Source organism: Hirundo rustica, chromosome 3 (assembly GCF_015227805.2).
Source record: "Hirundo rustica isolate bHirRus1 chromosome 3, bHirRus1.pri.v3, whole genome shotgun sequence".
Taxonomy (NCBI): Eukaryota; Metazoa; Chordata; class Aves; order Passeriformes; family Hirundinidae; genus Hirundo; species Hirundo rustica.
Genome location: NC_053452.1, coordinates 62,195,277 through 62,209,654, shown reverse-complemented (window position 1 = coordinate 62,209,654; position 14,378 = coordinate 62,195,277). Strand labels below are relative to the sequence as shown.

The 14,378-nt window shown below is 41.4% G+C and overlaps 1 protein-coding gene across 1 annotated transcript in view; it reads right to left on the bottom strand.

Annotated features, from left to right (window-relative positions):
• The window catches only part of THEMIS (thymocyte selection associated), a 77,138-nt gene extending 64,726 nt beyond the window's left edge, over positions 1-12,412 (bottom strand). The window contains exons 1-3 of the mRNA XM_040059627.1: positions 12,309-12,412; positions 12,164-12,209; positions 8,181-8,617 (exon numbers count right to left, since the gene is read on the bottom strand). Coding sequence (XP_039915561.1) covers positions 8,181-8,271 — 91 coding nt within the window. The 5' untranslated portion in view covers positions 8,272-8,617; positions 12,164-12,209; positions 12,309-12,412. The remainder of the gene's footprint in view (positions 1-8,180; positions 8,618-12,163; positions 12,210-12,308) is intronic.
• Between the last annotated feature and the right edge of the window lie 1,966 nt (positions 12,413-14,378).

The window sequence follows — 14,378 nt, the reverse complement described above, 5'->3', positions numbered from 1 at the left end:
ATTTGAGGCCTAGCCAATTGTTCAGAATTTATGCTCTTTGGCAAGAAAAGACATCTATCTTAAAGTTTGAGGAGAGTTTTGCTTGACCATTTCAATGATTTTGTACTCTGATTAAGCAGAAGAAAAGGCAAACAATTTCTGATGGGGAGACATTAGGTGGATTTTTTGTTCCAGTCAAATACTTCCTGAGCACTAAAGATACTCAGCAGCCTGCCAGATTTTCCCCACTAAACTCAAATAATCCAATGTCTTGTAGGGAAGAGGCTGGAAATTGTGCACAATGACAACCAAAGAAGGAAGCGTGCCCCAGCTTCCCTCTCTAACCCCAGGCTGTGAGAATGGCTGCAAACAGGATAAAACACCTGTATGGCTTTTATCCACCCCTCCCTTCCTACCCCCAGAAGGTGCCCCCACTGAGAGCAGGTGAGCCCAGCTCCCCCGTGCCCACAGGGTGCTCCAGATGCCCGAGGATAGCAGTGGCCATGAAGGCGGTGTGAATTTGAGTAGAAGATCCTTTGCCAAGTGACAAAGAAACTTACTGGGCTTTAAAAAAGCCCTTCTCTTTAACGTGTCCTAAGTGACAAAAATCTTTACGTTTGATCAGTTTGGGACACAAATCTTCCAAAAGACTCTATGTAAAGATGCATCTTATCTAGATCATACCTACTTAGGCTGTGAAGTGTCTGATTTTTGCCAGCATGAAACCACCAAAAAACAAAAGCCGTTAAGATTTATCTTTTGCTGCAAAAAGTCAAACTTTAAATGTCAAATGCTTTAAGCCATTTCAATCATAATGGACTTTAAAAAAAAATTTACTCTTGCAGTTTCTGATTTATCCCTTTCCTGATAAGTTTATGGCCTTTTTCCTTTTTTTTTTTTTTTTTTTTTAATAAATACATTTTTCTGATTCTCATCTATCCAGAGTCTCACACATTACATGTGGCAGCAGAGCTTTATGTATGCAGCACCCAATATAATGGAAAGAGCAAGTGAAACCACAGCTCCCAATAAAACACCTTTGACCTTTTATTTGGGTTTACCCAAATGAGTCAGAATTACTACAGCAGTGAAGACAATGCTCAAACCAGACTTTGAACGTCATTAGTAACTGTTATAGCTGTTCATGATTTATTTTGTTTAATTCATTTTTGTTACAGCATTAATTATTTTGAATTTAATATGTTTATTTACATATATGTTCAACAGAAAAACTACATTTTGTTGGATGAAGCTTAGGAAGGCTGCTCAAACTGATTTGCAGGATCAGGTCAGAGTGCTGAGCACTTCACAGGTGCAGTCCAGAACTGTTTAAGCATCTTTCCCTACTGAGATCAGAGCATATTGCCCCTTGTGCCATTACGGTGTGTCCAAGGGAGCTAACCAGAAACAGCGGACCTGGACAAATGCCATGTTCCTTCATGAACGGATCACCAGGTACTTGAAGAAAAAGTTTTGTCACAAAAGCCCTGTAGCTCAGAAACAGTGTGTGGTCATGGGCTTGTGTACTGTGGGACATTTATCCCAGGATTTTCCCTTCTATGCAATTCAACATAGTTGTCCCTTAATCTTTCCAGATTGTGAAAATTGCCTGAGATTGTGAAAATTATCTTGGTACTTTTATCGGCTTTTTATAGGTTCATGGGAAGGGAAAGAGGGCCCCTCCTACTACAGACCTCCTCCTCACATCCCTGGAGCCCAAGTGCAGTGGCAGCTGGGGAGCTCTCTGCTACAGGACACCAGCATATTGAAAGAGCTTCAGCAAGCCAAGACAAGGAGTTGACCCCTACATTGAGACAAACCAGGCAATTTAGGTATTCTTCCTACATCCTGTGCCATCCACGGGGAGGCCCAAAACTGAATGTTACAGAAAGAAAATCCTCTTGAAGGAGATCCTCAAATCAGCTCCACCCTTAGTGCCAGCTACCCAGGATCAGATTTTTTTCACTGTGTCTGGATGAGTCATTCCATTGAGGGTGGCAGTATGAATAAAATGAGCAATATTTGACCCATAAAATTCAGGGCTTGTTCTCACATCCACTGAAGAACATTTTCTTTCTTGTATAGAATAAAACAGGCATTTGAAGCAGCTTGAACAAAGGCAGGAGAGTTTCAGTGGTTTGTATTAATAGAGAAAATTTACCAATATGCTCTAACTATTGACCACAAAAAAGAATCCAAACTATCTGTTACTCTGGCTGTACTTAATGCTCTTGCTCCTACTTGCTCAAACAAGAGGAACAGAAACAACTCTATTCGAAGGCTACCCTTCCACTTTTTGATAGGTTTGGCTTCTCTATCTTTAGAATACAAAGACACAAATTAGTAAGTGAATGCACTGTATGACAAGTTTCACCAATTTCATATGCAGTTCTCCCTTGGCGTGCACTCCACCGAGATTCCACCCAGTAAATGCAGAGAACATTTTTAATGATATTTCGCCCCTAAGAAATACAGCCCTAATTATCTTCATCAAGGCTGTCTATGCTCAGCCTCTGTTTAAATTATTTGTTCCTTTTGGTAAGAAAAAGTAGCTTTATTAATCCTGAAGAGGCAGTTTGCTTGTATTATAGACTTCATATCCTAGCCTTCCTCAACTCATTGGCTTATCACACTTGACAAGGGAGCAGGATTTGTTCTCTCTAGGTTGGCTTAGAAACAGCAAAAAAAATTCTGCCTTACATGATCATTCTTGAACTGTTAGTGTTGAGAGATATTTCTTGTCTAAATTAGGACTCGGGGCAGCTGAGATTGGATAGATGAGGATTCCTTTTGTGTTCAGTTTGCCTAGCTACAGTAACAGGGTTGACGAGACCTTTTGAACTCTGTTGATGCTCAGCAGAACCCATCACTTCCCTGAAATGCTTGCTGAAATGAGTGCTGGAAAGATGCTGTTTCCCAGTCACAGAAGCAGAGAGAGTGAAACCGAAACTGCAGAGGCAGTGAGCAAATGTGGATATGCAGCTGGCAAGAGGAACCATGAGTCATGCTGTTTGTAGTTCACCAAAGTGAGTTTTGAAATGGAACTAAATGGAACAAAACCCAAAGGGTTTTGTTTGGCATTGCTTCTCATGCAGCTGTCAGAGAGCACCAAGCATCAGCCCAGAGGAGGACTCCCAACCTGCCAATTCTAAGGATCTTTAGATCCCTTAGGACTGGAAGGACATTAACCAAGGATGTACATGTGACTGCACAGTTGCCTCTTTGCGATATTTATTCCTTGCAGTGATCTGGCACTTTTCTGAACCTCTGGCACTGGAGTGCCACAGCTACAGCACACTGCTTCACTTCATACCCAGCCTGCAAAGGTGGAGGCTGCTGGCTTAGAGTTCCCTTCTCCTCAGAGAAGGAGCAGAGTTTCCTAACGTGTTTCACGAGTGTTGTAAAAGAGGGAATGTCCTGGAACTGCAATTTACAAAACGCACATGCTGTTTTCAAATAACTGAACTGCAGAGCAGAGATACAAACTCTCTCCTCATTCTGGCAAGTCCCAACCCCTGAAGAAATGGGGGAATACCGCTACTGGTGTATGTGTTTAGGTGGGGCAAGAATGGGAAGACTGTGGGTAAGCTAATGGTAACAAACACCAACAGAAGAGGGGCCTTGAGCAGTTCTTCATTTTTCACAATTAAAGTTGGCACTTTTTACTGTTCTGCCACTGGTTAAATTAAGCCTGCAAAATATTAAATTCAATTACCCATAAAATAATTATATCAGTATTAAAACAGACATAATTTTTGTAACATAAAGATGAAAGCCCACATTTGCATGCTATCTGTAAAAATCAGTGGTCAGACAGTACTTACCTCACTAAGTATCAATATTTACTAAAATGTTCTAAGAAAGATATTTGATCAATCAAATCAGTTCCCAATGGAGTTTCAGCAATTTAATTTTTAATAACATATTTTAATGAGCTATTAAATTGTCATGTACTTCAGTCTGCACTGTAGTTCCTTTCTAATCAGTGCTGACTACCAAGTTATTTGTATCTGGCAGACTTGCTTTCATTTAATAATCATTCTTCCTATTCCCTTCAGAGATTCAACAGTACAGTCCAGTTTCTGTAGCAAGGACATTATAACTGTGGAGTCCAAAGCAACTGCCCTGAGAGGCATCCCTGGCATTTGCAGCACTACCATCTCCGTTCATTTGTGTTTCTGTTTTCAGACCAAGGATGATAATAATTTCTCTGCTTCTGTATGGACTTTCAAATGTGATGATGAAAATCATTTTGGAAGAACTCAGGGCTCTTACTAATACCCCACGTTTCTGACTCTGCGAAGTGTCAGACAGAGGTAGGTGATGGCTGCAAGTCGGGTCTCTGACTATGCAGTCCCACACAGGTGTAGCCAAAGCGGAATAGGAATGTGGGAGTATGAACAAAAGCCTCAAACCTTGACTATTCTGCCTAGAGGCAAACTGGTAAAGCTTCAACCAACCCCAAGCCCAGGTGTAGCATGAAAATTACTGATACCATTCAAGGAAAATGCTTTCCTCTTCTTCATGCCAGGAACAGAGAGGTAAACAGTAACAGAACTTCCTGAGAAAGGTGTCTAAATCATAGTATTCACTACCAACAGCAAAAGTTCAATTGCCCATAGCTTTTCTAGCTGCAAGTATTCCCTGAGGAAACAGGGTCTATAAAGTCATGTCCATTTGCAGTTTGGGGAACTACAGTTAAATACATCACATTCCATTAATATCAGTAGGAACATAAATTTTTTATAGGCCAGTAGAGAGACTAATGGTAGAATGAGTACACACAGCATATGTTTTCTGCTTGCTTTCCACTGGGAACAGTAGCAGGGAGGCTTGGGTCGGAGAGACCTAGATTGTATTTGGTGTAACATGGATATAGAAACAGAATGGATTCTTTCAGAGATGTTACCTTGCCAAAGGCAAGTAAATTCCCACTCTCTCCCTGAAGCTTGACTTTGCAGTTTCTAATAAAAATACCTCACCGCATGGAAAGCATCCATCCTCACAAAGCATTACACTTAGGTTTCCAGAGGTACTGAAGATCTGTCAGGAACTGTAAGGCTAGTTTGCAAGTCCTATTTGTAAAATCATTAGACCTAAGTGCAGGGTGTGGAAAATGTTGCTTCCAATAGAGTAAATGTAGAGTTTCATCCCCACGGCACACAGAGCACCAGAGAAGAACAATGAATCAATTACACTTTGTTGTCTTATTTTCACATATCTCGCTGTAGCCTTCTTTGGTTGGCTGCTACAACTTTGATGTGACTGCTCTATAGGGTGTAGTTTTATTTACCATTTGTAGTTACCATTTGTAAGTTTTATTTACCATTATTTACTCCGTTAGCCATTCTACGTACCTGGCTAAGCTACGTTAAGAAACCTTGCTCTTTTGGAAGGGGCGGGTTGCGAAGAGGGGAATATACATTAACATTTACATATACAAAAATTCTTCTTATTTTAAATTCTTACACAGGAAAATTAAGTATCCCTGGTGATTGATCAGTTTCAAATGATCACATGTAATGCTTTAACAATTGATCTTCTCCCCTACTATCTGCAGGTTGTGCTGAGAATGGTGGCAGATTCCTATGCAATCCCGTTCCATGAAACCACTTAGCTGATTGGGCTGACTGTGTAGCCATTTGGGAGCTATTACAATCAGTGCACAAATGCTCAGATTTGGCCCCAGCAGCCACAGCAATAAACCCATATTCCCTGCTGATAGATCTGCCATTACCCACATGTGATTGCTGGTGTACTGCATGGGGTAAGAGACATCAAAGAGGTTGTTGCAGAGGCAGAGGGATCTGCCTGAGGAAGGACTAAAGAGTGGTTGTCCTAATGGAAGCTTGAAGTGCTCATCTCCTGTTTAGCCATATAACAGGAGTTACTTCAGACTCTCTTTGAAGCACTAGTCTTGCAACAGAAAATGTAACATAAATCATAATGCAATCACAGAACAATATGTTCACCCCAGCTGCCAGGTACAGAAGGGAGGAAAATATTCAGGAAAGATCTGACACAGACAGAAAGCTCAGGGAAGGAGGGAGAGAAAGGGAGTGAGGGCCTGGCCTGAGAAGACCTTTTGTAGCCCGAGATCCTGCAAAATTACCAGGCACCAAGTGTCTTGAGCATCTCAATCTTCCTCTAAAACAAGGAAGAAGAGGAACCCACAGAAGCCTACTGCAGGACATTGGTGTTTCTAAGTACTTGCAAATATTTTTGGGATATGCTGGCTGTGTGGGCAAGGAGCCAAGTAGAATACATCAGTCTTGTTTGTTGTGCAAACAGGAGACTCATGCATGGCTGTTGGTTCTGCAGCTGCTGGGCTGGTGGAACATGTATGAGAGCAGCTGAGAAGCCACCAGGAGCAGAAGACAGGAAGAGGTGGTGCTGCTGAAGACCAAAAAAGCATCGGAGCAGCATGAGGGCTGTCAATTTTTAATGCTAATATTCTCAGGTCTCTAGAGCACATACCACCACCTCCCAACAGCTAACAGCCTTTTTCTATCACATGTGAGGAATTGCTGCAGAATGGGTTGAGGGCAAATTCACCAGTGTTTTTCTCCTCTTGTGGAAGGGTTTAGACAGTAAATAGAATCACAACCTGAAATACTCTGCTACAAAAATATACTGGTATAAGTTTTACCATCCATGAGCAGTAGGATGCAGACTGTAGGAACTCAGAAACCTGCAGACATCTGGGTTACCATCATTTTATCATATCATTTTGTATATATACATACATGCACACACATCTTATAGTATTTTGTGTACACATATATATACATGTATATATGTATGCATACCTACATGGACAAATGCATACAACTTTTCATATCACTTCTGCTTCCTAACTGTGTGGAAAAAGATGAATACTGTGGCTCCTCCAGCTTCAGGAGGTGATCTTCTCTTTTTTAATTTTAATTCTACCCTTCATCACCTAGTTTGTAATTTTCTTATTAAGAACTTATTTGTCACAGATGCTGGACCAATATAAAAGATAAAACTGGAACAGGCCATATAGCAAAGTTCAGCAAAAGAGTCTTTTAAAAAGTTTCTAGTAATTCTGGCTAAGTTTATTTCCCAGAACATTTTTTCTGTCTATCAGTATTATTCATAGGTAGTTTCCTGAGCAGCCAGGATGGGAAATCAGGAGCACATGGACTATACACTACCATCACAGATTCAGTATGCCCTTTCCCATTTCCATTTTGCCCAAAGAGTTATTTTCCCCATGTTGTCATGGAGAGAATAGTTGCCCACTCTGGCCACAGCTACTGATTGCCAATCAGACTTTCCATGGCCACCTCCTCTCTCCTTCTACTATGGAGCAGCATGGAAATAGTTAGATTGATATAAAGATAGATGTTGTGGATCCTGAAGCAGGTGTTTGGTTGAAGCTAAAGCAGACTTCATCTCATTTCATGAAACCCTCTCTGTTTCTTTAGTTGAACCCAAATTTTTCACTTTCATGGAGGTAACTTTCTTTTCCTAGACTGATACATGGCTTGATGTGGTATCTTCACTATCATTGAACGAAGTCCATGCCCAAACCAAGAGCAGATTTTTGCCTCTTTACCACCTTTTGAGTGTGTTTTGTGCACAGGCAGAGCACTAATAACATCATAAAAATAGATCTGCAGCAGGAAAACCCAGTAATATATCACCCCTGTGTTGCTCCTATCCAGCTCATACCAACCCCTTTGCATTGTTGTGCACTTGAAGTGTCCCAAATACAGGACAGAATTTCAGGAAAATCTTATGGTCCTTCATGGCCACTTTTCAAACTCCCTGGTTCTTTATTTCAGAGACAGAAAGCACCTCTCCATGGCAGCCCCACAAGTCCAAGATGAGTTAAATCAATTAACCTCTGTGAGGTGATTTGCAGTCATTGGATTGATGGCTCCATGTAAGTGCAAAGCAAATTCATGTCTTATTCCAGTACTCTTTCCAGGATGATGAGGACTAACTACAGCTTCTTTTTCTCTGCCAGTGAGAAAACAGAAAGCACACTACACCAATGACATTTCCAAAGTTGTTGATAAAACACTCATTCTTCAGCTGGTGGGAAACTGCTAGGAGACAACTCCATGAGCATCCTTCCTGTGCCTCCCCCACATCCCACATTCCAGTCTGAAGGGAGACCTGATGTCAAATACAACCTTGCAAAGCCCTGCCAGAAAACACTCAATGCTCACCTTGACAATAGATGCCTGACTGGATTTGGAGGACCCTGGGAAGGGCTCTGAGGTCCAGAGAATGAATGAACTTCTCCAGGGTAGAAGCCATGGTCTGCGGCACTGTAGCATGTGCGTTTGGTGCATAAAGAACAGTGAAAAGCTCTCGAGGCAGCAACACTCTCAGGCTGGTGCGTGTTTTGCTTGGGAGCTCCGCAGCAGCGGGGAGGAGTGGCACGGGGAGGTACTTCTGCTTCCTTCCCTCTGTGGCTGCTTCCTCCCATGGGTGCAGCTGGAGTAGGGTGAGGCAGCTGGTGGCCCCGTCAGCTGGTTCTGGCACCCACACACACCAGGGGTCTGTGCCAGGCTGGAAAATGTGGGAAGTTGTTGAGGGTACTGGGCTCCAAAGGGGAAAAGGGGGATCTGCTACAAAACTCCGTCAGTGAAAATTATCGACCCTGTGAAAAGAAGATACTGAATATCAGCCCTGCCTAGAGTGGGAAAAAATCCACCATAACTGGGTGGGGTGTTGTTGGTTTGTTGTTTTGGTTTTTTTCCCCTCCTGGAACACAGCAAAATAGTTTGGTGTTTGTTCAATTCAAAACCATAAATAGCCTTTGGAGAAAAGAAGTGAAGCACTTTGCTGCCTTAAATATTTTATTTGGATATAAGATATACAAATAAAATCAAATAATTTCATCCTCTAAATGGACATTTAAACACAATACTGTTATACAAAACAGTCAACATTTTCATATGCCACCAATGATTGTGGGAATCTGATTTTGAAGTGCTTCAGCTGGGAAGGAATTTTAAGAGACATTACCAGGTGAAAATCAGACTGCACTGGTGACAAACCCCCAGCACTGGTCCCATTTCTGCCATTCTAAGCTTGATCAAGCACTTGTTTCAGCAGGACTCTTCTGAAGAACAAGGCCATATCAAATAAGTAGCATACTGAGATGATGAGGAAAACTGAAGTGACTGATTTCATGTTTGCTTACGCTGCTTTCTTGTCTCCCTGAGGGGTCAGGGAAAGTAGAAAGCACAACATTTTGACAAAGCAGTGAGCAAGATAATCAACCATTTATTTTCAAAATGCTTGCTAGCTTATTTTCCTCTCTATGTAATATTTTGCAGGAGACCATATTACTCACATAATAAAAAACTTCACAATTAAAACTCTCCAATTCTTAGAGTGGGTGTACTGGCCATTGAAGTGCTGGGCTACCTATAGAGTCTGAAAAGTTTATTAACTTGGTCTTTACAAATATTTCTCCAGAGAATGTGTAATATATTTTATAAGTGGGGAGTCTCCAGGTGCAGAATTCACTATTGCCAGCCGTTAATGCTGCAGGTACTACAGGGAAGAGAAGTAACTGGACTTGGGATCTAGGAGTCACAGTTATTAGTAAAAGACAAACTAGAGAACATGCACAGCCAATAACTCATCAACTATTTTAATGCAATATATTACTTATTCTCCCCTCCCAAGAAAACATCTGTGAAATTATGCAAACATAATTGATTTGAGAGTGAGCTGGGGAAATCACATGTATTCAGTGGTAATCAAAAGACCCATATGGTAAAAAGGTGGTTCTTACAAGCACAAAAAAATGAAATGTGTGAGTGGTTTCAGTTATTTCAGTGGGACGTCTCTGTGTTTTTTAAGATTTTGTGTGCAGCTCGAGCAATTCAAAGCCAGCTTTCTTGATACCTGCTCCCAAGGCTATCAGGTATTGTGCCAATGCCAACAGCTGGGCTTTACCTGTACACATTGTTTGGATCAATGAATAAAGAGCCCCTGAGTCCTTTTCTATAGTTCTGCAATTCACTTGTGTTTGGCTCTTCCCTTTGGTAAGACTGCCAGGAGCACCACCACAAAAGAACATTTGACATGAATGGCAAACACACACACAAATTAATAAATGTTTTCAAAATTGTTTGACTCCAAAAAAGCAAATGCACAAACAGACATGGACTTCAAACAAGAAAAATTCAGAACAAAACCTGGTTCATGATGCTGAATCCAGCAGCCCAACAGCATGGAGAGGGCAGCTGCAACTCTGTGCCCTCATGGCCAGCAAGCAGCATGCATTTCCAACAGACACAGACACCCATACACATAAATACACTGTCAGACACACCAACCATATAGAAACAAACCATATAGAAAACACAGTAACCCAAATGGCCTTATCCTGTTCCATTTTCTGGTTGATGTATTAGTGGGAAATACACACAAATGCATTTATGCAGTAGGTATCCCTCCAGCAGCTGAACTTAAGCACAGTCCTCTCAGTGGCCTCTGATACTGCTGCCACTGGGGCATGAGGCCCAGAGCCCCTGTAATGTGCCTGGAAATACCCTGGAAATACCTTTGGGGTTCCTCTATCCACTGTTATTCCTCTGTGCTTTTTGTGTGTATGCAGAAACCAGCCTTTTATCACATAACAAAACCAAACATCTTAGCCGCAATGAAGGAACTAGAAATGCACTTCTCTGAAATTGCAATTTAAATCAGGAATGCTACCCACTGGTCATATGTATATGTTAGTGTCCCCAAATCTGCTAACACACAGACTGGTAAATGAGAATCACTGACCTGTTCTTCCAAATGCCCTGCAGGAGATTATCTAGTTTGATGTGCGAGGCCAAAAGGCAGAGGAAAATAATTTGCCATCTCCAAACTATCCTTGAACTCAAAGTGAGAGATCATCAGATTGTCATCATGGACTACTGGCAATAAGGGACCCTTTGGGGAGGTTTTCATATTGCAGACTAAATTAGGAGGATCTTGACTGAGAAAAATTCCTTTTGTTTTGTCCAAGTTTCAATACTGAAGATTAGGACAAGGTGCTGAAAAATATGCACTGAGAGGAGGCAGTATCTTTCCCATATGGAAAGAAGAGAGATCACAAACCTCTCCTTACCCCATCTTCAGCTCTAATTTATGGCATTCTTTCACAAAGAGCCTGCCAGAACCTCAGTGTTACCTCTGCCTTGTATGAACGTGCAGGTACAATCAGCTTGGCTACTCCATCTCTACTGCCAGCGAAGGGGTGAAGGTCAAATTGCACAGCCAAGCCTACACCAGCCAAAGTGACCATGAATCCTCATGCAGCCATGGTGTTGGTGGCTCCAGCTGCTCTGGAAGGTGCACACAAACAGGGATCCATGTCTCCCCAGGTGGAAAAGCCCTGCTTATTCCCCAAGAGGGTGGCCAAGAACCAGCTGTAGGGAAATGTGACTGAAAAATAGCGGTCAGCTAATTCAGAAGGAAGGACACATAGGCAAAACACAGAATTTTGAAAACTATATCCAGGAATATTGTTCTACCTTGCTGATGGGTTTAATTATTGTTTTTCAGAAAGTCAGTAAAATGTTCCAAGTTTCCAAAGAAAATCTGCTCTAAATCTGTAAATGTTTACAATATTTTTTGTGCTCTGGCCACTTGTTAGATAAATGCAGCCATTAGTTGAGCTGGTTGAAGAGAAACTTTAAAACAATCCCATAAATATGGAACAAGGCACTATGTCTACAGGAATATATACATCATTTATTGAACTTAAAAACATAAGGGAAACGTATTTGATATAGCTGGCAGAACAGTAATTCCAAAGAGGAAAATGCTTCAGGGAAAGTAAAAGCAGTCAGGACCTGGGAGACAGATGTGAGTGAGCCTCACATGGAATGGTTACACTATCTTTTGAATCAAATTCCGGATACTGCAGGAAGTGCAATACACTTGAATATTTTTTTCCAGTGTAAGGTTCTCATGGATTAGGAATTATATTCTCCAATTTAGTACTCTCACTAAAAAAAAGCAGTGTGATGCTTCCCTTCCCTTCCCTTCCCTTCCCTTCCCTTCCCTTCCCTTCCCTTCCCTTCCCTTCCCTTCCCTTCCCTTCCCTTCCCTTCCCTTCCCTTCCCTTCCCTTCCCTTCCCTTCCCTTCCCTTCCCTTCCCTTCCCTTCCCTTCCCTTCCCTTCCCTTCCCTCTTACCGGAGGCATAAAAGGCAAAGTTCACAGGTGAGATAAGAACAATATACTGGAAACAGCAATGAGATAAGAAAATTAACAGCAACAACAACAAAATTATTAATAAAAGTACACAAAGGAAAAGTGATTCACATGTAAAAATACTCACCACAGAGCCTGAGATAAACAATATGAGATGCACCCCACTCATCATGATTTTTTGACTAGAAGGAACCCCTTCTCCTTGGAAGCAAAAGTCCCTTTTCTCCACCCTTGGCAATGATGTGAGGTGATTATAGAATAACCTCAGTGTCCTAGCCATGGCACTACTGGCTACCGTAAAAAAATGAACCCTGTCCTGGCTGAAACCAGAAAAAAAGGTGGTAAACCTACCTGTCATTAACAATCGAGTCAAACTAAGCTGTAAGGAATCCTCCCTGACACAGGTGCATTGAGGTGTGAAATAATCTCCCAAGGGAACAGTGGACTCCTGAAATGTTTAAGCCTTGACTAAATAAAGGACTCTATGACACCATCAAGAACAATTCAGATTAAAGAAAGGGAGAGAGGTCATCTGTTCCTGTGGATGGTTAGCTGTATTGCCACCCTTCATTTATAGGGATCTACTGTCTCAATACAGGTGAACAGTATTATATTTGCCACCCTTCATTTATAGGGATCTACTGTCTCAATACAGGTGAACAGTATTATATTTAGCTGTTCCAGAGGTGATCTGAGCATTAAAAGAAGCTGCAGAGACTTTCAGGAGCTGTGGTCTTCCTCTGCTAATCCACACTACTTCTGGTAATATCAATCAGGTTTCATGCAACCCACCCAAGAAGCACAACACTGAACTGACAGCTGCCCCCTTCCAATGGCCCTTGTGGTGTAAAATGATGGTGTCAGCTTGAACAAACTGTCCCCAAGGTGAGAGAAAATCTAATCCCCACAATGGCACTCATGGATTATTCACAGAGAGACAGAGGCTGAATTGGCTCAAACAAAAACTGTGTAACACAAGTAACAACGTGATGGGTGGGTTCCTGTGTAAAAGTTTCTTCAGCCACTTCAGTATGTATGGGTGGATAGGATTTATTGCCCAATAAAGCCAAAGGTGAACAGCTCATAAGCCCTGAAATCATTCTATCCAGAAAAACCTAACTTTTTTAGCCTAACATTTAGGTTACTTATCCTCCAGCACCTTCAACAATTGCTTCTAACTTTACCTGAAAATATAAAGCACTCATTGCTCAGAATATTTTACTGCCCCAGAAAGCTGCTTCGTTTCTGGACATGGACAGCTGCTGCTCACACTCCCCCTAAGATGAGTCAATTTGGGTAGAGGACTTTTGAAATCTGCAGACAGAGGCCAATCTTGCTGGAAATTAAAATTAAGAGCCATGTCAAAAAGCAAGGATCATTACCCACAGAATTTTATACCGCTTCACCATCAGCTGAAGTCCACAGATAGAGATAAAATCTGCCTTTCTAAAAATAGAATCTTACTCTGCTCCAAGTTTTTGCACTTGGTATAAAAATGATTGTGTTGAAAATTGTAATGCCTTCACAAAACAGGTGGTCACGCTTGTGAATTGTGGTGGTTCCTGGCTCTAAAATCTTGGAAGATTTTAGTGCCCTGTGATTTTGAGCTATCCTTTACGTTTTCAGGAACTACATTTTGGGTTCTTTGACATTTTCTTACAGTTTGACAGAGAGATCTTAGACATGCTTCCATACAAAATTTAAATGGCTTAGCAGGTATGAACAAATGAGCCCACAAGGTTATTTGCCCATGTTTGACTCCAGTGAACAGTCTATTGAAGAACCAGGATCCCCCAGTGCTTTTAAAAGAATTGAAGCACATGTACACACATTACATTGTGAAAAATAGTAAGGTTTTGGCTGACTTTTTATGGACTGAACAATAATAACTTGTGGGTATTTTCAACATTTTATTGAGCAATTCTGTACCTGCCAGAGTCAGAAAGTTCTTTTCATTGATTTTAATAGAAGCTGGAGTAGATTCTTAATAAGGAAGAGTTTTGGCTTTCAGCTGTTTGTGGTTTGCAGAGGAGCACCTTGTTTATAACGGCATTTCAAGTTACAATCTTGCAGAGAATATTGATGTGAAGTTTTCCAAAGTCTCTTCAACAAAGAGGAATAGCTCTGTATACACCAGTAAATTATAGAAAATATAGCTCCAGAAATCTCTCCCCAGCTGTTGGTAAGTGTGATACGA